This window comes from Halichoeres trimaculatus, unplaced genomic scaffold, assembly GCF_033239565.1.
Source record: "Halichoeres trimaculatus isolate MK-OKI-2021-1 unplaced genomic scaffold, fHalTri1.1 fHalTri1_scaffold_7, whole genome shotgun sequence".
In the NCBI taxonomy this organism is placed as follows: domain Eukaryota; kingdom Metazoa; phylum Chordata; class Actinopteri; order Labriformes; family Labridae; genus Halichoeres; species Halichoeres trimaculatus.
The window spans coordinates 26,880,271-26,903,248 of record NW_027437185.1 but is presented as its reverse complement, the minus strand read 5'-3'; the positions used below and the strand labels follow the sequence as shown (position 1 = coordinate 26,903,248).

General features: G+C 41.4%; 1 protein-coding gene across 4 annotated transcripts in view; it reads right to left on the bottom strand.

Annotated features, from left to right (window-relative positions):
* Positions 1-2,721: 2,721 nt before the first annotated feature.
* Positions 2,722-22,978, bottom strand: part of fam13b (family with sequence similarity 13 member B) — a 66,208-nt gene continuing 45,951 nt past the window's right edge. For 2 of the 4 annotated variants that reach the window (XM_074673570.1, XM_074673571.1), the window contains exons 8-24: positions 19,418-19,462; positions 16,399-16,494; positions 15,768-15,915; positions 14,725-14,822; positions 13,929-13,986; positions 13,063-13,192; positions 12,562-12,633; positions 11,705-11,978; positions 11,425-11,566; positions 11,246-11,327; positions 10,403-10,615; positions 9,519-9,733; positions 8,987-9,070; positions 8,801-8,896; positions 8,342-8,709; positions 6,482-6,583; positions 2,722-6,368 (exon numbers count right to left, since the gene is read on the bottom strand). In XM_074673570.1, coding sequence (XP_074529671.1) covers positions 6,245-6,368; positions 6,482-6,583; positions 8,342-8,709; positions 8,801-8,896; positions 8,987-9,070; positions 9,519-9,733; positions 10,403-10,615; positions 11,246-11,327; positions 11,425-11,566; positions 11,705-11,978; positions 12,562-12,633; positions 13,063-13,192; positions 13,929-13,986; positions 14,725-14,822; positions 15,768-15,915; positions 16,399-16,494; positions 19,418-19,462 — 2,347 coding nt within the window. In that variant the 3' untranslated portion in view covers positions 2,722-6,244. The remainder of the gene's footprint in view (positions 6,369-6,481; positions 6,584-8,341; positions 8,710-8,800; positions 8,897-8,986; positions 9,071-9,518; positions 9,734-10,402; positions 10,616-11,245; positions 11,328-11,424; positions 11,567-11,704; positions 11,979-12,561; positions 12,634-13,062; positions 13,193-13,928; positions 13,987-14,724; positions 14,823-15,767; positions 15,916-16,398; positions 16,495-19,417; positions 19,463-22,978) is intronic. The other 2 variants (XM_074673572.1, XM_074673574.1) reach the window with 2 other exon arrangements.

Sequence of the window (22,978 nt, the reverse complement as noted above, 5' to 3'; positions counted from 1 at the left end):
GATAGGAACTTTGTTGTTATTGGCAGGACCACACTGCAGTATTCATTTCAGTCCTTTATGTTCAATCTTTGATTTAAAAAAGTGCCCTGAGAAGGCTTTACATGACCTCTGTATTTATCGGGTTGGGGCTGGGCCGCAAAAATTTTTGAGACATAAAAGTGGGCCCTGAAATGCAAAAGGTTTGGGAACCACTGCACTATACATCAGACAGCTGATGGATGTGCAGATCATTTTTCTAACGTGTCTGTCAGTTCAAGACCAATTCTGAACACTATACAGCGTTCAAATTAAGACGGCTATTTGGACATCTATCCATGACCCCACTTGAGAGTGTCAATATGCAGTTCAATATTTGAAAAAAAATGGCTTTTTGGACATCAAGTAGGCGTCTAAGTAGGAGTGAGTGAGTCCATTGAGCAAACAGATGTTCAAAAGACGTCCTTAATGCAAACCTTTACTCCAGACATTGTCTTTTTTCCAACACCTACTGAACAATCATATATGACATCCACAGTACCTCACCACGGTAATGTCGTTGAAATTTTAGACAGTTTGTTTTATTCCCATATCCTGTTTTCCATTAACCTCCTCACTACCAGTAGTTCAAATTTGTCCTCTGTGGAGGACATTTGTAAACCTCAATATCTTCCACTTACTTCACACTACTGAATAAACTTGTCATGCCGTCTACAGAGGACATTTAGGGCTTTTCAATGATACCAAATGTGAAGGGGTGGGGCTTTGGTACCTTTTTCTTTTTCATTAAGGAAAATGGCATCCATCAGTGGAAGTGCAATTTATGGGAAGAGGAAAAGTAAGTGTATAAAACTTTATAATAAGCACATTTTGGCTTTGGATTTTGGTAGCATATTTTATATGGGACTCTTAACAACACATTTGAACATTGTCTGAATATTTTTTTACTGTATTTTAGCATTGCAATTGTAATAAACATAATATCTGAAATATAAAAAACTTTTTTTTTTCCCCAAAAAAATGTGTTCAGTATTCTAATAACCTCACAAAGATTGGGGAATCTTAAAATCTTTGTGATTGGACAATATTTTTTTTCCTGGTAGTCAGGAGGTTAAAACAGGATTTGTTATCCTGAAGAGGTTAATTTTCCTGTAGCTTAATTAGGCTCAGCAGCAGGTTTGAAGTGGAAGTGTGTAACCCCAATTACCATCTGCTGCTGGCTGAGAAAACCCAACGAAGGTTTAGGAAAAAGGACCTAAACAGTATACCACCTTCTGAAAGTGGACTTCAATTAAGTACAGAGTCTAGCAGTAGTCTCAGTACACACTTTAGTCCCTCCCCAGTCTTGGTCCACACCAGGGTTTGAACCAGCAACCCTGCAGTCACTAAACCAAGTCCCTACCATCCCAACTACCTGAGAAAATCTATATATAAATCAGGATAAAAATGAAATATGTTTTGTGCAAACAAAAAAAAAATACAAGCATTTAACTTATATATAAGCATTTAACTTATATATATATATATATATATATATATATATATATATATATATATATATATATATATATATATATATATATATATATATATATATGAATATAAAAGTACAAGTAAATCATTCAAGTCTTTACAAAAGGACATTAAAGTGATACTCCAGGATGGAACAAGTTGGGTCCCATCACAAGGTTTAGGGCAGAAATTACCCCTACAGCAGTGTTTTTGTGCAGCAGAAGCCCAGGGCGCACGCACCAAACACCCCCTCCCTGCTCCTCTGCTGGTTTCCTCTGCACTCAGATGGGGCCATTTTTTACTTGACCAAAAACACGAATAAACGCACTCCCACCGAAAAATCGGTCTGCATTCATGCTTTAATTAGAGAATTTTCAGCGCGTTACTTTCACACAAAAACACCACTAAATAAGGCTCTAGTTCTCATCGTGTCTCTTCGTCCTGGACTACCTGTGTTTGTTTATATCTGGCACGCCGCGTGCGGACTGATACACTAAGCGGCGAGCGCCTTGTAGCCAGCTGTGGCCCTCTGCAGCAGAGGTAGCGCCGTTTTTCGACCTGATGAGAACTAGAGCCTTATTTAGCGGTGTTTTGTGTGAAACGCGCTGGAAATTCTCTAAATAAAGTGTGAATGCAGACTGATATTAGATTTTTTCGGTGGGAGTCCGTTTATTTGTGTTTTTGGTCAAGTAAAAATTGGCCCCGTCTGAGTGCAGAGGAAACCAGCTGACCAGCAGGGAGGGGTCTTTGGTGCGAGCGCCCTGGGCTTCTGCTGGACAAAAACACTGCTGTAGGGGTAATTTCTCCTTTAAACCTTGTGATAGGACCCAACTTGTTCCATCCCGGAGTATCACTTTAAGGCATCAGTCATCACAGCTTTAAGTTTAAGACTGGGAGTAACAAAGTTTGAACTCTAGACTGAGTTAAAGGTTGTCGACGTTGCCTCCAAGTGGATGAAATTTCCTGACCCTGCAGTTGTTCCTCTGGTCAACAGAAAACTGTGAATCAAGTCAGACTCAAAATAACTACTTTAGTTTTACTCTTTACAGCTTAAGAACTAAAATCATCATAGATAACCTCTCAGTGTCTTGTCCTTCGTGTTATTTAGTGATTGATACTTATTATCAAATAAACCAGTACTCTCCAGTAGTTTTCTAGTCTTTCTGACCACTCAAAGCACTTCACACCTTTCGTTGACACACATTACTGGAATAAAAGAAGCAGGAGAACAGGTGTGGCAAGCTTGTAAATTTTATTTTCATGTGTAAATGTTACTGATTGTATTTTCTCATCCTTTTTGTTAATGGAGAAACAACAGGAACAAAAGCATTCACCAAGTAAGAAAACATTTATAGATACATACAATATATCGATGTGATGAACACAGTATCACAGGAGGAAACAGGTTGAAGCAGCTCAGGGCAGAGGTCGGGCACAAAGATGAGCTTCAGTAACTTTTTTAACTCCTCCACACAAACAGATCATGTAAAGGACTCTTTGACTGAGATCTTTGCTCTGAGCTCTAGGTCAGGTGTGTGTTTGTGAAGCCACCACCATGCATGTTTATGAGTAAATGGATGAAACATACTGTACACTGACAGAGACAGAATTGATGAACGCTTCACACGGTGAATTTTACCACTCTGTTGCAGGCACAATGAAAACCAACCAAAGTGAAATGCCAAAAAAAACTCAGCTGCTCGTGTTGTCTGACTTTTAAAAAAAGAAAAGTGAAAGCTAAAAAGAAAAGCCCTTCAGAGGTCGACCATGGATTGTTTCCACTCTTTAAATGATGATTAAAAACTGGAATGTTTCAGATGCACTTCTGTCGGTTGCCTTTCAGTTCCTGTTCCCCTTTATGTGAAAGAAATCTGGTTTTGGTTCCTCAGCAGTGCCAAAGTGAACATTATGCAGACAACTGTGGTAAAAACACACCATTTGAGCTGAGTGTGTGACAGAAAACAAAACAATGTACCTAAACTATTCACACACAAAGTCCTGCCTCTCTTTACCAGGTACTGTAAAATCTCCAGGCAAACTTGAATTATTGCTGCTTCTTCATGGCACAAACAATAGAAAAACAATACATCATGTTATTCATACTATTATGTTCTCTTTATGCCATGCAAGCTCACTACAGTACTGCTGTTATATTAGCTTATTATATTACACAGAGCCACAAATCAAATCAGAGCAGGTTCATGTTGGATTAGCCACAAACAGTGCCAGACTAACTTCTACAGCTGGTTTTACAGTTGGTGAGTAGATACAAAAATGGGTTTATTATTGTCATCCACACACAAAATAATGGTTATGATAGTAATAGCAATATTTATAACTATTAGAATAAAAAAACACATTCTCAGGGCAGCACAAATATATGAAGCAAAGGGGGCAAACATAGTGTTTGAAATAATTTAAACATTTCTGACATTCATTCCTTCGGGTGTTTTTTTTTTGTATGTACAGTATATATTTATATTTGTATAGAAGTAGTGCTTCATCTTTAGAAATACAAATGAAAAAAAAAACACAAAAGGGCTGCATTCAGTGAATGCTGTGCAAATAACTTTTACAACAAGCTTGAACTGTCCCGACAAACACGCCGTCCCTCATATTCTTCACAAGCGTTCACAAACAAACTCCAGACTCATCCGAGACTTCTCTCTGAAAGCTGTGAGCGTCTTTTTTTTTTCAGGCTTCATCATTTCTTTATGAGCCCAAGTCGTTCTGATAATAGAACTTCAACCATCAAAATCCTACCAGCTAAAAGTTAAAACTCTTCATCCCGCATTTCAGATCACACGGTGACGACTCATCAACACGACCTCTAAGAGGAGAATGTGACGAGGGCGAGCTTCGGCCTCCTCACCTGCCCTCGTTTCACCTGCCAGCAGGAAACGAAACTTCGCTGGGACCGCAAATTTCACAAACACCACAAGGATTGTTTTTGTCACTCTCCTTTCTTTTCTCTCTGAATTTATGCTACTAACCACAGCCTCTAGGGAGAACATATCAGGGAAGCACACACGGAGCTTCTTCTGCTTCTTCTGTGTTTAAAATCAGTGCAGGCAGTGTTGGCACCTCATCGATACGACACAACCTTTAAAGCTACAATCAAACCCCTGACATCAGAGAGAAATCAGTTCAGTCAGCTGCACAGAAACCGCCTTCAGAGAGCAGAAGAAGCAGCAAATATGACCACATACTAGCTCCCCTCCTTCACAACCATTACCCATGATCCCTTGGGAACTAAAGTGAAGTGATGAGTGAAAAACAAACAGAAAATCACTTCCTGGATGGTTTTGTATCCATTATTAGCTCTCCTCATCATCTTTCTAATGCTGCCTTCAAGTGCAGTCAGAAAAACAAAGATCATAAGCATGACTTTAAATATTTGGATGTTGATGTTGCCAAATTAAGAGGAGAAAAAGGAGGATGTTGCTAAAGGACTAGAAGAGATGTGACAAAAATTGACGATCAGTCACTTAAACAGCTTCACTATCGCACAGGGAGTAAATTCCGTTTCCATTCCCCTTTGGATCACAACACAAACTGTTTGATGTGAACACTTATTTTAACAACACACACACACATATATGAACTTGTTTGAAACTATAAATGAGTTTAAAATCAGTCGGTCGTGGAGAAAGCACCCAGAGAATTAGGACGACATGAACGAGTCACTGAACACAAATGAAACACGGACTCTCTGCAGTGAGACCGGACAGTGACGTCCCAAAGAAAGAACAAAAGTGTCTTCAGTGAAAAGTGTCAGAAACGCCAGTCCTCGAGCTGTCCCATCAGGAAAACAACAACAAAGATCGACAAAAAGAAAAGTGTGTAAGTTTAAAAGAGTCAGAAAGTTTCTTCGAGTGCAAAGTCGGGTCATATTGAAGCTGATGATGATGATGATGAGGACGAAGACAGTGAGGATGAGGAGGATTCCTTTCTCTTCTTCTCTTTGAAGGATATGAAGTCAGACGAGGCAGCAGAGAGAAGCTGTGGCAGACAGGCGGGATTTTAGAAGATTTTCTTACTGGTGTTGGCGATGCGTTCATGTCAGGGAGAGAAACGTGTGAAAAATGAACATCTGTGAAGAGACGTGAAGCAACGCAGAGACCGAGAGGACCTGATTCACTCCACTTTACTGAAAACCATCAAAAAGGAGAAAAAATGTTTGATTCATCTGTTTCTGAGAATATTCAGATTCATGTGATTTAAAGGACTAATGCCTAAAATTTGCTTTGTAGCTCTTTCAGTGGGATTGTAAACACTGATTCAAGTTCTTTAAAAAGCAGCTAAAACTGCTTTGAACACAATTCTTTTAAATTCAATCACAAGGTTTGGCACATCCGACTGATGTTAGGTATAAAAAATGTTTGTAATTCCATTGTATAAGTGTCTGTTGCAGTGAAAATCGATAAAAACCCAAACTTTACTGTGGTTCCTGCAGTAAAAGGAGGCTTTCTGTGTTTTCTTAAAAGTTTTATTATGACTTACTGACCTAACCTTCATTAGCGCGTCTTCTGTGTCTCTGCATCACTCTCATTTTGTTTCTCCATGACCTGAACGCAGCACACGGTAAAGTCTGAATGAGCGTCTTTGACTTGTCTTGATGTCCACTTCCTGGAAAGTCATGTGACACTGAATGATTGTTGAATTGTTTCAGGTGAGATGTGACGTCTAACACGATGATGAGGGGACATCCTGGGTGGGTCCTCGCAGTGATGGTGGGTCTCTGAGGAGGGTGGGTCTATATGGATTTGGAGGAATCTTGTTTGCTGATGAGAACCTCCAGGAGGCGGAGTTTGGCCTTGATCCTCTTGTACTCTCTGTACTCCTCCAGCATCGGCACGCGGTCCTCCTTCTGAACGTTTCTGTGGTTGAAACAGAGAAGGAGATGATTTAATTAATCATGTAAACAAACTAATCATTGTGTGCGCGCGCGTGTGTGTGTGTAAACACTCCAAGTTGGTGTATTCTCTCCTACCTTCCGTTACGCTGGTAGAAATCTTCCTCAAACTCTCGGATAGTCTTCCTCAGTTTCTTCTTCTCTGCTCTGGCCTTCCACAGCTGTTCCAACAGCTCTGGCCTGGAGGATCATGAGAAATGTGACATGAGTTACACACAACACCAACACAAGAGTTTCAATTAAAGGGTAGTCCACCAAATTAGTGCCATCTGCTTTCCCTGGTAATAAAATGTATAAATGTGCAAATAACAGTAAAATATTTTTTTTGTATTAAGCAAAGTGTCCTGGGATTTGATCTGAGTTTATATTTAATAAAAAGAGTTTCAAAAAAATTATTTAAACTATCTTAAACACTGGGGAAATGGAATTTGTTTCCTGTCCCTGCTTCCAAAAATTAGACTTTACTATAAAATATAATAATTTAAATCATTTACGAATGTAACATTATTTCGCACTTTTCGCATTCTTTGAGAACTTTTGATATTTCACCCATGACTGGATGCTTGTAATGTGATTTGTATCCACTATTAGCATAAATGCTATGTGGCTGCTACTCAAATAATGAGTAACAGGACTGAGCACTGGCAACAGGAGCGAGTAGAGTCCTCTAGTTAGGGATGTCCCGATATTACATTTTCACTTCCGATACGATACTGATACTGCAGAATTGAGTATTGGCCGATACCGATATTAATCCGATACGGTATCAGCATTAAACATGCATACTTTTATTACTTATTTTGTAGTATGTCTGTCATGTTAGAAAAGGCTTGATTAAGTGATATCATTCAAACAAAGAACAGTAGTCAGCAACAGTAGGTATGAGGAAAAACTGACCCATTTATTATTAACCAATAGGTAACAGAAATTTTAACATTAAACATAAGAATATACTAATAATTGAATAAAATAAAGAATAAATTAGAAGACCCAGAATACAACCTAAATAAATCAAATAAAAACAGCAGGAGCAGGGTCTGAACTCGACTGCTTATATTGGAGATTTTAGATGCATTCCGATATGATACCGATATTTGTTTTTTTGCTGATACTGGACCGATATCCGATATCAATATCGGACTGGGACACCTCTACCTCTAGTTAATTGATTTATTAGTGTATATTGGCTGACATAATTACTGATTTTTTGGGTGTTTTATTTCATTGTAGAGTTTTAATCACTTAAATTGTTGAGATTTAAAATCAGTTTCACAATGTGAACATAAAACAGGGAACCAAGCTTCCACAAAGTGCTGCAGAAAAGCAGCAGGAAATAAGCTGACAAAACTTCTAAACATGCTTTTTAGAGGTCACATGAGTTTTGGTAACAGGACTGAGAAAAATGTGGCCATCTTTGGCTTAGGAACCTTGTAAAAAATGAAATTAAGTTGCCTGAGATGGGCCGCTAAGTATGCTGAGTAGTTAAATATGTGTATTATCATGCTCAGAGTTGAAATAAAACAGAAATTTATCTAATGGCACCGATTGGGTGGAATCTTCTTTAACTAATTGAATCACATTCTTTTGGTTTCTTTAGTGATACAAGACTACATGTAAGACAGGAAGTGATGTCACTGTGGTGTCATGAGGGATCAGCTGTCAGGATCATGTCCAGGCAAGACACCTGGATTTACGAGGCAGAGCTAACCTGTTAGATTAACCAGATTACAGACTGAGCTGATTTAACTGAGTCTTTAACACACTGCCTTACTCTTCCTGCTTGTGGGTGTTTGCATTTCCAGTCTTATTTATCAGGAAAACAGACTTTTCCTTCGTTATTCTGTAAGTGTTGAGAAAATGTGAAGAATTTGTTCCACAGAAAGTGAGAGTTCGTAATAAATTTTGTATGTGTGTGTGTGTGTGTGTGTTTGTTCGTACATAGATGAGGCATTGGAGCTGGACAGCCGCAGGTCCAGTGCCAGCCTCCCTGACCCCTCCTCCACCTTGGCTCTGTCAGCCTGGTTCTGGCTCCTTACTGATCCGTCACTCGAGGTCACGATGTCCACGGCCATGATGACCTCCGGGCTCTGCATCTCTCCCCCGCTGCTCTCTGCCTCCTCCTCTTCCTCATCCTCCTCTTCCTCCTCTTCCTCACGCTCCTCCTTCCGCTCGGGTTGCTCTCCAACTTCCTCCTTCTCTTTCCTCTCATCCTCCTCTTCTTCTTTGATCTCCTCCCAGAAATGAGCGGTCTCTCCTTCAATGATTGGCTGGAGAGTTTGAGTCCGCCTCTTGCTAGAGGGGGACACCTGAGGGGGAGGATGGGGAGTTGAATAAGGCAGTCTGACCTAAAAAGAGGTCATGATTTTAATTTTCTGTGTGTGGGTTTTATTCACTTACTATGATGGGTGTGATGCTGACTCTGGTGAGCATCTGTTTGACCAATCTGTAGCGATCATACAGAGGCTTCACCACCAGACGCTCCTCTCTCGTCACCTGTGAGATGAAAAGATAAGAGAGAAATGTTTGTTAAACTCTAACGGCATTTTAAATCAAAGAACTAATGTGTTTGATGCGGGTGCTTACAGGTCGACCGTGCAGGCCTTCATAGTGCAGCAGGTTCTTCTGGAGGACTGTCTTCTCACAGGACAGCTGCTCCTTGGTCATCTTCTACAGAAACACAATCATCACGTCAGGCTGATTCATCCACAAACAAACTCACTCTGACTGTAGCTGCGTTTCCATTACACCTAGAACTGCGCAAAACGTAAATACCACAATAAAGAAATGGTAATAGAAACACCACATTTTCGAAGAACATCTTAAATTTTGATAAGTTTTTATGCTCTCATGAGGTGGTTTTTCAAAAGTTTCCATACTGAACTTTAATGCAAAATTGCAATGGAAACATGTCAGGTTGTCATAACAACACACCTCCCACACAACATAAAAACACTAATGTTCGTGAATCTGCAACATCATGGGTGCAGCGTCCGGGTGGATGTTTCGTTTTACTTTACTCAAGTTGTGCGCAATTCTAGTCATAATGGAAACACCAGCAAGGTGCGAAAAAGTGTAATGGAAACGCAGCTTGTGACATGTTTCCTCTCCGGCTCACCTTGATGTCATCAGGCCATCCGTCTTCCTGCCTCTTCCCTTTAACTCTGCGCTGGATCATCTCCAGTGTTTCCTCCCGTGTGGGCCGCTGACCTTTCGCCTCCACTGCTGCATCACTAACCCCCTGGTCCAGCGTGGACCCGAAGCTCTTGGGTAAGGTGTTACTCCGGGGACGAGTGTTGGGGCCGAGCTCACTCTCTGCGCGGTGTTTGGCGTCTGGGGAGGAAAGAGAAGAGCTGTGGTGAGCAAAGCGAGGACGGAGCCAAAGAGAGACAGACGATGGAGATGGAGAGTAACAGGAGGAACCAGGACAAGAGCAGCTGTCGCAGAGAAAGAGAATGAGTGAGGAAATCCTCAGAGAGCACGTAAAACATCTCTGGCTGAGCATGCAGGGGTCTGAAACACAGCTGTGATGGTTGAAGTCAGCGGTTCACAACACGAGGAGAAGACACACATGTTTATCTAGACACACACTCACGCACACACATCCTGAACAAAAAAACAGAACCACACCGAATCGACACCAAAGCACAGCAAGCAAAAAGGCTTCCCCTAATAACGACAATAAAACAAAGAAAACATCTGAAAGTTTCGAATAAGGAACTGAAAGTGTTCATCAGATTTGTAGGAATCAGGTATCCTCATCTCACAACAAAAACAGATACTTAAAATCTTGTGCGAAAATATTATATTTTATTTTTTTAATCACAAACTTCCCCTTTCTGCCTTCTATGACCTCACACTATCCCAGATTCCCTGCAAACGTCCAAACATGCGTTTTTTTAACATGAAATACACAAAAAGCAAAGAAGCAAGATGCTCTCAGGATGCCGCCTGTGTCTAGCAGTGTTGGTGATGTCTACTTACTGAGGGGTTGGTACTTACTGAGGTGAAACGGTCTAGAGCTCAGGCCTGAGTAGGGGTGGGGTGAGGGGGTGAATGTGTGATGGGGGGGTGAATAGATAGAAGAGGAAGAGGAGGAGGAGGAGGAGCATGAGGAGGAGGAGGAAGGGGAGAAGGGAGCATGGTGGCGTCTGTATGAATGGAGCAAAGCCTGGTGCCTCAGCGTGCTTCTGGGTAAAAGGTGGTGCTGACGTCCTGGTTGGCCGATCGGTCAATCAATCAATCGGGTCGTTGGGCAATTGGAGGAGGGAGGGAGGAAAGTGGAGAGCGGGTGCTCGAGTTATTGCGGTTTTGAATTTTTTTTTCGATTTGAGAACAGTGAAATGTTTCGGCCATTGCGATCTCCGAAAAGGAGAGGCGTCACCTCACGAGGAGGGTGGACGAGTGTCATGAGGTGTGATCAGAGCTGTGAAATGGGGCACAAGACACAACAACGTCTTATACAATAATTCTAGACTTCACTTTATAATTTCTCTCAACTCAAGGTCAAAACTCATAAAACATCCAAATGTTCTTCAATCTGTTGTTTAAAGTCTTATCCAGCGTTTCACCCGACTGATCTCACCTCATAGGAAATGAATGTGGGTTCACAAGGACGCAACAGCACACTGTGGGGTAGGAGCCACTGCTATGTGTCTGTATATGTGTGTGTCTGCGTTTGTGTGTGTGTGTGTTAGACCAGCTTACATGCAATGTTGTCACAAAGGTCAAAGGTCTGGAGTGGGAGGGTCAAGCTGTCCAGCGTGGAACAGGATGGCACACAGACACTCGCATCCCTGACACACACACACAGAAATGCACAAATTGAGGAGGAGAGAGCTCTACCTTTGATCTGCCTGCGGATCTTGGTGAGGTCGGTCATCCATTTGAGGACTTTGGGGTTAGCTGCCTTATCACCATGAGAGGGCTGCACAGAGAAGACAGAGGAGAGACCGTAAACCCCCGGTAAACATTTATTTACAGTTCTGCCTTTTCATTAACTTCCTTTCAGAACTTATTTCTACCTTGTAGTTCCTCTCCTTCTCAAACTGCTCCTCAAACTGTTTGATTTTCTTCTTCAGGTGTTGAAGCTTCTTCGTGAGTTGGTGCGTAACTGAATCTCCGCCTCTCATCGCCTCTTTGGAACCAAATGATGCTCGCCGGGGCCTGAGTTGGTACACGAAACGAAAGGTTCAAAGAAATGCCAAAAACGCCAATGTAATCACACTTTTAATCTTGAATCAGTGAGAAAACTGCCAGTAGAGCAGGTGCCCCATGTATGAAGAGATAAAACCCCTGGTGTACCTCTGTGCTTTGGTGGGTGAGGTGGCGTCTGGGTCCTGCTGGAGGAACCGCTGGGCTCCGTGCGCCCCGAAGTCGAGGAAGCGCCGTGCCAGGAGGTGAGGATGTGAACGGGAAGAGGAGGGAGAGGCAACCTGACCTCCCTCCCCCTCGTCCTCCTCACCTTCCTCCTCCAGAGGCAGCGGGGGAAGTGGAACCATGCGACCGGCCAGGGGGGAGAGCTGGGCCTCACCGCTTTCACTGTCGTCCTGCCAGGATTTGAAAGCTGGGACGGGGTCTGGAGAGGGAGAGAAGAAGAAATGGAGGAGCAGTTAGTTAGAGGAGAGAAAGGTCAGGAGGGGACGCAGGTGAAGGGTAAATTCAATTTCCGGTTAAGACAAGTAACTTTAGAGAAGTTAGTGTTTCAGGAGAAAAGCAAACAGCTGCCAAGGAGGGCGCTGTAGAGCTTTCACTCTTTCTCTTCTTCACTGGCCTGCTGACTCACTCTCTGCCTGATTAGCAGAGCTTTGATTGTCAGCACTATGCTAATGAGGCGAGTAGGAGGGGGAGAAAAGGTGAAAGGTGAAGGTTGGGACAGTAACGAGACAGGAGTGGATCAGTAGACGTAAAGTCAGGGGAGAAAGTGTCCAGATAAAAAACAGAGAGGCCAGCTTTGCCATCACACTTAAAGGAAGAAAGTTTCACATGCAGGGATTTTCATCTTAATCATAAAGAGAATTTTACATGTGAGAATAGATTAATAACACTTCCCACGCTGTGACAGAACCAGCAAGCAACCACTACAAAACCAAATCAAAGAAAAAGGATGAAAAGAAGGACGGGAAGACTAGTGGACGCGTGGGCACACATTCTCTTCTTACCTTGGCCTTCTTTTTGAAGATGCATACATGAGAAGTCTATGGGTGGGAGGTGGAGATGGGAGGGGGGTGATGCTGTTTAGATGGAAGGAGGACAGGAAGGAGGAGGAAGAACAAAAGGAGGAGGGAGAGATAGAGAGAAGAGGAGCGTTGACGTCAATCTCTCACACAACATTCGTTCGGAATACTAATGTGGGATTAAACGCAACAGAATGATTGACGAGGTTTCTCTCATTCGTAATGAATGTTTGACACGCTGGTGTGGAAATGAAGAGGATGACAGCTGACAAAGATTAGATGTGATTGTTTTGAATCTCATTAATAAAGTTGTTTAGGGTTTAAACTACTTCAAACTGAAACATCAGACTACAGGAGGAATAACTGGAGTGTCTGAGTGGTTTAGTGACAAAACATCTACTCAGTTACATGTGTGCTTTTGATCATGCATGTTTCTACACATCAAAGTCAAATCTGACAATTAGAAGAGGACATGAGGACACAAACCTTCCCATTGGTTATCAGGAAAAAGCTGAAGGTGGGGGTTTTGGCCAGATTTTGGTTGGCATGGTGACAGATGGTTTCTGTTGGTCTCGCTAGTGTTGGCGTTCTGATCACAGCGGCAAGAACCAGAGTCCTGGAGGAAGAGAGAATGAGAGAAAAAGGGGGTTAAAGAAATAAACTAGAAAAGCACTCAAGAGAGAGCGCAGACCTCTGCTAAGCATATTGTGATTGTCATGCAACACTTTAGTCCTACTTTAATGTTATACTCCCTTTCAGCAGACTGTCTGCTACAATTTGGTGTTAGTTGCAGGTTTGTACGATAATTTGTTACTTGACAGTGTGAAAATTATGATGACCCAGTACATATTTCATGTTCCAGATCTTAGTATCCAGAATACTGGCAGGATCTGGATCGTACTTTTACATCTGTCAGAAATTATTGTGACCTTTTCTTGTATTCTTTTGCAAAGCAATCCAACCATTTATCGTAGTTATATACACATATAGTGAAAACAGCCCTATCTCACAATGAAATTTAAGAAAAGAATCCTTAAAAAGAATCCTGAATCCAGACAGTGATCCGGATCACCCAAAATTAAATCACTTCTTCTTTATCCTATTTTGAACATTTCCTGAAAATTTCATCAAGATCCTCTTGTTAGCTTTTGAGTTGTGTTGTTCACAGACAAACTCTCCCAAAAACATAACCTCCTCGACGGAGGTAATTAGAGTGATCAGTTGAACTAAGAAGCAGAAATGAATGAAGGAAAGAGCTTTAACATCTACTGCAGTTGTTATTCACCTGAATACAGACTTAAAAAAAGGCTTCACATCCATACACTGAAACATCTTTACTTATGGACACTTACACAGCACATGGTGTCAGTCTGGGTTTGCTCCATGATGTCACAGAGTTGATTGTCCTGCCTGAAAAAAACAGATATTTTGAATAAACAGTAAAACTAACAGTTTTAAGATTTTACACACACACACACACACACCCCAATCTATCATGTATTAAAAGACATCTCTTTTCAATATTTGTGCCCTGACCTTAAGTATTAACTAGTCAATAATTCTCTGTAAATAGAAAAAGAAGGATAGTCTTCTTTGAGTGAATGACTTCAAACAGCAAGAAAGGTTACCAGAGAACATCTTTTGTTTTACAAAATCAAAACCTAGATTTCAAAATAAAAAAATCTTTGAGGACAGTAATTTTGAAACAAAAATATACTTAAGTAATATCATCTTCCCCTTTTGACTTCCCCTGACAAACCATGAAGCTGTGATGAAGTCATGTGACGTTTGAGTTATAAAGCTGACAATAGCATACAGTTTAAGTTAATATGTGTGAGAGAGATTAAAAAGGCCTTCTTTTAGATGTAGCCTTGAAGTGAGCTTTTGTTGACACAGCAGGAGATTGGTGAGCGTGAGGTGTCAGGTGATCAATACAAAGAAGAAAAAATGTGCACGTGCTCAGTACAATGAGACACTTGCTGGGAAAGAAAGGAAAAAGTCTGCAGGCCATCATCACCTGCCAGCTACTTAGAGCAAACATAAACAGCTACCTGATTCAAAACAAGTGTCGAGTAACCAACACTTCCTGTCTCACAAAAAGACTGAATCACATGAGAGGTTTGAAAGCAAACAAGCATCCCAGCCCACCGTGTAGTGTTGATGTTGTTCTCAGCATCGATCACAGCCTCTGAGTCCAGATCCATTCCCAAGTTTTCCTCCAGAGGGGCACCAGCATCCAGGGAATCCTGAGAGAAACAACGATGGTTAAGGATTTGCTCTGTAGTTGCGAATCAGGGGATTAAACACACAAGTGCAGAGAAAGAGACACAAGTGAGCATGAGTATAAACAAAGGGGAATATCACGTGAACAGGTGGAGCCTTGCTTTTCCTGCTCCAACAGATTACACACACCATGTTGGGTCTCTCCCTTTACTGATTGAGAACACACTGTTTTCTTATTTGTCTTAAATGAGAAGCACAAAATATTCAGGTAAAAGCTCCTACCTAAGGCAATAAACTGTAATATCAAAATGATCCAAAGCTGTTATATCAAGGTCCTGGTGACATCTCTCTGCAGACTTGCAATTACACAGCTTCCCCAGGAGGTCAAATAAAGAAAAGACTGTTAGAAATGCAGCTGCAATTACTGTTTCTTGCCACAGGTGACACCAAAGACAACAGAACAAACAGGTGTCACTTCCATGCTTTCTCCTCCACCTTCCTCTGATACAAAAAAACCTCCTCACACAAAGATTAAAATCCTTCTGACTAAAGAAGCCTGTAGGAATACAAACATGCTACTAGCTTGAAAGCACATTTCAGCCCTGTGTCATTTTCAGATCCATACCTAGAAAAATAGGTCTGTTGTTTTTTGTGTTTGCGACCACAGAATTCCAACTATTGTAGCAATCAGAGGAGAACAAAGCTGGACTGTGCAGATAACATCAAAACAATCAGGCCTGGAAAGAACCAACACACTGAGACAGGAAGGAGGTTAGTTATGGGAAATATGTTGGTGGCTCACACAATAACTGTTTGTAGCTTGTTTATTTCCTCATAAGGAAATTCTCCAATGATACATGTGTTATTTGATTTACACTCATATTGTAAACATGAAGGAGACGGTTATGTTTCTGCCATCCTTGTGTGAAAACGTTGATGATATAAGTGTGACATGACTTTGCATGTACCTGTGTGTCAGTCTGGCTTTGCTGCATTTGCTCCTTTGTTGGTGTAAGAGGGGTTTCCCCTTCTGTGTCGCAGGGACTGTCCTCAGGGTCTGTTTGTTGCTCTTCGTCTCCATGGCAGCCCTGGTCCAAAGGATCACTCGGGCTCACCCTGGAAAACAAAAATTAAAAGTGAATCTCCTTGATTGTAAAGTGTTGTGACAGGAACATTGGGCCTTGTCTTGTCGTTATTCCAATGTCAAACATTTTGTTTTTTGAGGAGTTGAGTTTAAAACTGGACATGCCTGGAGGTGACTGACCAGTGAACAGCTGCTGCCCCTAAACATGAGCAGTGCGCTAATTAATGCCACGGCTGTCAACATGCTTACCAGTAAACTGAACCATCTGTTTGGCTATGTGCCTTTGTGCACAATGTTCGCTATGACAAAAATGTTCTTTGAAGTCATCTGATGCCACCTTTAACCACTGAGGAATCTGAGTAACGCATGTTGCTACCAGCAGGTGCATGTAGGAAAAATGGAGCAGCTTTTTTTTCTCTTTCCTATTCCAACAGCAGCAAAACCTGGAGTAAGTAGATGTTCCTCAACCTGAGTGAAGTGGATCTGGCTTTTTGTGTGAGAGGATGCACGCTTACCCCTGGCTGTCGTAGCTGCTCAGGTCTTGGTCTATGGAGGTTTTGAGCTCAAAGAAGTGATGCTCTACTGCGGCTCTGATGGTACGCTGGATTATCCTGGAAACAAAAGAGACATAACAATTCATCATCATGTCTTTGTGTGATCATTTTTCAGTGACTTTTGTGCATTTAGGGATGTGTCCCTAATGTAACCTCTGAAGTTTTGACTGGTTTAAACAAACAGGCTATCACATTTTTTACAGCTTCATTATTTGATAGAAATCTAAAAGTTTTGTTGTGTTTTTCCATTGAGGCAAAAATTTTCTTTGAGGTAATATTTAATCTCTGTTCAGGTAATAAGTTACATTTTCAATTGCTCTCTATGTTAAAAAAATAAAATCTTACAGCTGAGTCCAGGTTTCCTTCTTTTTTCAGCTGTAATGAGGGTAAACTTTAACTGATGACCTAACCAGTGACTGTATTCAAAGAGGCAAAGACGAACAAAGAAAAGAAAAACACCGTTCAGAAGTGTGCCTTTATGAGTGTATAAGTGTCCTATTTTTGTTAACTGTTCTCTGGTCCAGCTATAAAAACAATCTGTCAGGCTTTTTTTTCAATTGTTAGATCTTCATGTTTAATTTACACTTGAGAGAGCAATAATAATGCAAATATTGATCTCTGAAAATTTTCAATTACATTGTAAACTCTAATCCTTCATTAATCAGCTTTCTGTGAATGAACAGAAATGGATAAGATTCTTAATTTCAGAATGACGATAACATTTTTCTTTCCGTTCTGGGGAATTAAATAACTCCTTATTAAGTCAACAGCCAGGTCCAGTTATGACAGGATTAATCTTTCTTAAACTACAGTGAGTGAAGAGAGAGGAGAGGACTTCACAGCCTAAAAAAGGTAACGTAAGTTCTGACGCTCTGACCTCTTCTGCCCTGAGAAGGAAGGGTTGATCCTCAGGATTTACAAAGACTTTTTTAAACACTTCCTGACCCTGAGAGCTATGATTATGTATCTCTTGCTGTACGGAGGGAGCAGTCACTGGAGGGGTTAGTCTGGAAACTTAAGGAGCAGGTTTTGGAACTACATTTTTTGGCTTGCATGCTTTTTAAGCTTTATGCCACTCCATGACAGAGGGTGGTGAGGATATTTGATCTATACATCAGTGTTATTTGGGTGAGAGACTTTAAGCCTGGAGCATTACTGAGTTTTGGCTGAACATTCATGACTATTTAAGGAAAACTCTCCCAGGTATCTGGTATTACTAGGAAATAACTATGCTTATGAGCTGACTTTAAGCAGAAGATCAACCAATCATAGTTTGAAGCTCATCTTATCATACTAATACATCAAAAAGAAACACATATCTTAAGGCCTTGTACACAAAGAGCCAAATATTTTTTTAAAATGAATATTTCCCCCCTCACTCATTTTAACGTAACAGGTAAATCCGCAGATAAGTGCGACTCAAAGCATGACTTTGTCAACTAGTTATACACGCAAACCATCTAAAATACCCAATGACTTTCAAAATAAAACAAACTGGGTCCAAACCAGATGGTATTTAACTTGACCACAGCAATAAACTGACATAATGAATGGAGCCAGACCAGAAGTGAACAGGCTGGAGGATTTACAGCCAAAACAAGAACAAGGAGACATTCAAATATGGATCGGGAAGTGCAGGAAAATTGAACGAAAATGAAGTGCAGTGCAAACTCTGCAAGGTTAATTTAGCATATCAACAGTCATCAACAACTATGCACAGTCATGTGAGAGCGAGGCATGCAGCCAAAAGTGCGGCGCTGTCTGTAGATCAACAGTCAGTGAGAGGCTTTGTCACCTAAGAAGTAAGTTTGATGATAGATGTGCAGAGCATAACAGCCCTCTCCCTCTTTGTCAAAGTAATGTTGGGGCAGGTATGTGTGTGGGCAGTGGTGACGGCTTGCAGGGGGGTGGGGGGCATGATCTAGGAAAAATCTTCAAAAAGTTACGAGCCATTATCGAATAGTTCTTTTGCTTGAAAAGTCTATCCTAAGAACCAAAAACTCTGTTTTCCGGCGTATACACAAAAACCATGAAACCAGAATTTTTCAGGGTCTTCGCTCTGGCTGGAGTTTTCAGAAAATATAGTTTATAGTCATGTAAAACTGAGGTTTTGTGTGGATGACAGGCCTGAAGTATTACAGATATCAGGCTACATGTGGACATGGCCTTAATTGTGCCTAAATCCTCCTAAGTATCAGTGAAAGCCACAGGTAGATAAAAAATGCTGATCTCACTCAGGGACAAGAGACTGTCTATGAAAAACAACTTTTTTCACCCTTTTATGTATTCCTAAAAATATAAACCGTAACTGTGTCATAAAGGCACCAAGAAGAAGGGCCAAAAACTGTCCCTCTGGGACTTCAGGAATATATTTTCTCAGAAGAAAGGAGAAATGAAGAGTAAAAAGAAGTATTACAAAGGATTACAAGAAGTGATTAAAAATAAAATCCACCAACAATTGTATTTAGGTTTTGATTACATCTTGTGTCTTAGCCTTCCAACTGTAAGGTCAGTAACCCCACAAAAGGTGCAAAGCATCATGGAAAAACATATTTTATTGTGTGAAAACAGAGGGCTGATAGTCAGGTGATAGGTTAGGTAACGTCCTGCAGGTTCCAGCCATGCAAAATGCTTTAGTGTGGCTGAGTTATGAACAACAGAAGATGCTGTCTTCCTTATCACTTCTTTGAACCGCTTACTTTTCACCCTGTCAACACCTCTTCCTCACACAGTAGCTGCCTTTTCTCAGCCAGTTTTCTGTGTTTATTTACCTCTTTATCATTCTTCACCTGAGCTAACCCAGCAGTTCAACTTTCTTCGCAGGTTACATTTGGAGCATTATATCTGCTTATGTTGTACGTGTTGCAGATTACATGTTGTCAGTTCACTGCCTCATTGTGTTAGTGGAGTGTGTGCATCAAGACGTGCCAGTGTATGTTACTGGGAGTGGATGAAGTTTCTGGGGAGTGTGTGTACTTACTCAGCAGAGTCAGCAGGCAGGATGGATATAGGGGAGAGGTGGGAGCTGTAAGAAAAAAAAAAGAGAGAGAAAGAGGAAAGGACGACATGGTCAGAACACTGCGTACTCTTCAACCACCAAACTGACATGACATGACCCGAGAGGGCGTTTGTTTCAGGCAGCAAGAGTCAAAACAAGGAAGATGGAGGACAATAACAAAGGAGCCAGAACATGTCTGCCTGTTCAGACGGAGATGAGGAAAACTTAAATAAAAATGTCTGTGAATCAGAATTAGTCCATGTTCTCTTCGACTCCATCTTTGAGATCACTTCTGCCAATATCAATCTGAAGGAAAGCAGCGCATACTTGCTCATAGTTTGAGCCGCTGGCGCCACTCTGGGTGGGCAGATTGTTATTTAGGCTACAGAGTGCTGCCAAACACTGCTGATCAGATAGAAGGATGTGTGTATGTGTGTGTATGTGTGTGTGTGTGTGTGTGTGTGTGTGTGTGTGTGTGTGTGTGTGTGTGTGTGTGTGTGTGTGTGTGTGTGTGTGTGTGTGTGTGTGTGTGTGTGTGTGTGTAAGGGTTGGGAGATCAGATTTTCTATTCAATGTTCCACCAAAGGCGAGAACGTGTGTGTATCTTGCGTGTCTGGCAAGAAACAGGGACGCGGCTGAGACGTATCCCTTGATTCAGCAGCCTGCTGCTGGCCTCACACACACACAAACACAAACACACACAGACACAGACACACACACACATTCTGTCAGGCACGCCAGATTTATATAACACCCCATTACACACATACATATACACACACACACACACAATCCAAGGTCAAGCACATTATGTTCAAGTATCCATTCACGAGGACGCCTGCCTCATACAGACCGTGTGTGTGTGTGTGTGCGTGCACGTGTGTGTGTGTCACAAGCAGTCAAACTCATCTGATTAGACAAACAGCAGCTGACGTTATGCAAGCTGTTCTTGTGGATGCACACTGGCTCACACTCACACACACACACATACACACTCCTGATGTGGAATCTTAGGGTAGAACAATAGACTGAACTATCAGTGACAAACAGAATGCATGATGGGTCAGACCTTTTTTTTCTGTCTTATCTTTTAATCACTTTCTTTTTTGGGCTGCTACCCCTGTATCTTTCTAAAACTTTCTTTATCATTTTCTTTCAAACTATTGGTCTTCATTCTTTTTCTCATTTAACAGACAATACCAATTTCTTCCCTCATCTTTTTCATCTTATTGATAATTTAACTCAGTCAGAGCTTTGTCATCTCTAGTTAGGCAATTTTTGATTCTGATAACTCCTCTTTCACCCTGATTCTTCTCTTTCTGTCCATATTTTTTTCCTCATGGTTTAATTTCTTGTTATGTCAATATCACATCTCCCACACTTCTTTCCTTATAAAGTAATTTTAATTCAGTGTGTGTATGTTTGTGATGAAGAGAGAAATGGTGACGTGAGGTTCAAAGTCTACAGAAAACATGAACATTTAAACTATTTACCACCTATAAACCTCAACTGTTTAAAAAATAAGCACATTGACAGGACGTTATTAATGCACACCATATAGAAACGATCAAATCTGGATCCACAGATTTATTGAACACCATCCTTTCCTTCCTGTTGATGAACATGACAACCTGCCCTTCAAACAGGATCCCACCCCACAGGCTCCCTCTGCACTGACTGCACCTTCAGAGCTCAGATAACATCTGACAGGCCGGCTTTCCTGCTAAGTTGCACCCTAAGGGGCCCCACTGGGTGGCTGCATCACTAACAATAGATCCTAGATTGGGTCTTTAAGGACATTACATAACCTCAATGAGCCTAAAGTAGCAAAGATAATATCAGACCTTACACCATTCTGCCCCTGAAGATATGAAGTCAAACTACTGCTGCACCTTTGGGGTGTTGTTGCCACCCTGAAGCTCCCAAAGGAGCAGAGATAACATTCATCAGCATCAGTGGAGCCCTACAGGCCAAAACATTAAGAGTCCAGCTGGGAATTTCTGCCCCGTTAAGGACAGTATGAAGGGCAGAAGGAAGTTATCAGTGGCATGATGTGGGAAACGGTAGACAAAACAAAGTTTTAGACACCAAGGTGAACAGAGTGTAGTGAGGTGAATAAAGAAAGCTGAAAATTTATTTCAAGCTAAATCTTCAGGTTTCTTTGCAGTAGGTTCACAAGTGTAACTTCTTCTTGTTGTAAAGTTATACACAGGGTATGTACATGTTTGGCCAGTGCTTTAGTGGCTGGTTTTGGCCGAAACATACTCATATGCCCAGGCGACAAAGAAGCACTAAAGGTTTGACTCTGAGTGCTCCAAGTAGGTCAAATGAGATCAGCTCCTGCCCTACAGCCACGACAGCAGCAGCATTGGCCAAAGACAGAGATAAGACCTTGATAACATCTTAAGCAGTCAAACACCTTTGGCTAACGGTTACTTGGCAGTGATATAGTAAAACCTTTTAAAGTGACCTTAGTGGATTGCGATGGTGTCTGTGTTACTGTGTCAGCAAACAAACACACGCTTCACTTGTTTTCACTTCTTTTAAGTTGCCATGTCTTAAGCAGTTTGTTTTTCGTAGCTAGCAGGTACTTGTTCTTTTAGATCAATTTCATTTTCATATTAAATGTATAAACTTTTTATAATCCTGTTTTGATTTAGCGACGTCTATCATGAGAGGTATCTGAGGTGAGTGGGTGAGTTTTAGAAGCTGTTGCCAGATTTAATCAGATCACATCTGCAGTCTGCTAACCAGATCCTTGGGTGTGAGGACAGCAGGTGAATCTCTCTGCTGGCAGATTAGTGCTTTAAGTAGGTCGGTGTGCATTAGCTGAGGGATGACCTAAAGGCTGACTGATGCACCTCTGATCCAATTTCAGTCAGAAAAACAGATAAAGTATATTTCAGAATGCTGATCTACTTATCCATCCAACTTATTTATTTATTTTTAACCTCATGTCAACATTTTTGTCATGATATTCTGTTAGTACTAGTAGTACCACAGAACCACAGCCGCCTGGTCTTAGCTGAGTAGGCAAGCCACAAAAGCATCTCAGTCTGAGGTTTTGTCTGCTGCATTAAATGAAAAGACAGAAAGAAAAGAAAATCGAGGAGGAGAGTGTGTGAGAGTGAAAGTGTGTGTAAGGTGAGCTTGAGGTTAGTTGTGATTCCACAGAGGTGCTGTTGTCAGCAAATCTGACTTGGCTCAGCTCTGGCTAGGAGGTACTACACAGTGCTGCAGACTACGCATCCTCCCACACACACACACACACACACACACACACACACACACACACACACACACACACACACACACACACACACACACACACACACACACACACACACACACACACACACACACACACACACACACACACACACACACACACACACACACACACACACACACACAGAAATGTATACCACACGTCTGTATCAGCATGCAGAGGAGAACATATCTCACTTTGGCAGGTAACCTACTTCAAACACACACACACAGGCACACACTCGCTTTATATCTTTACGGCTTTCTGCCTCTCAC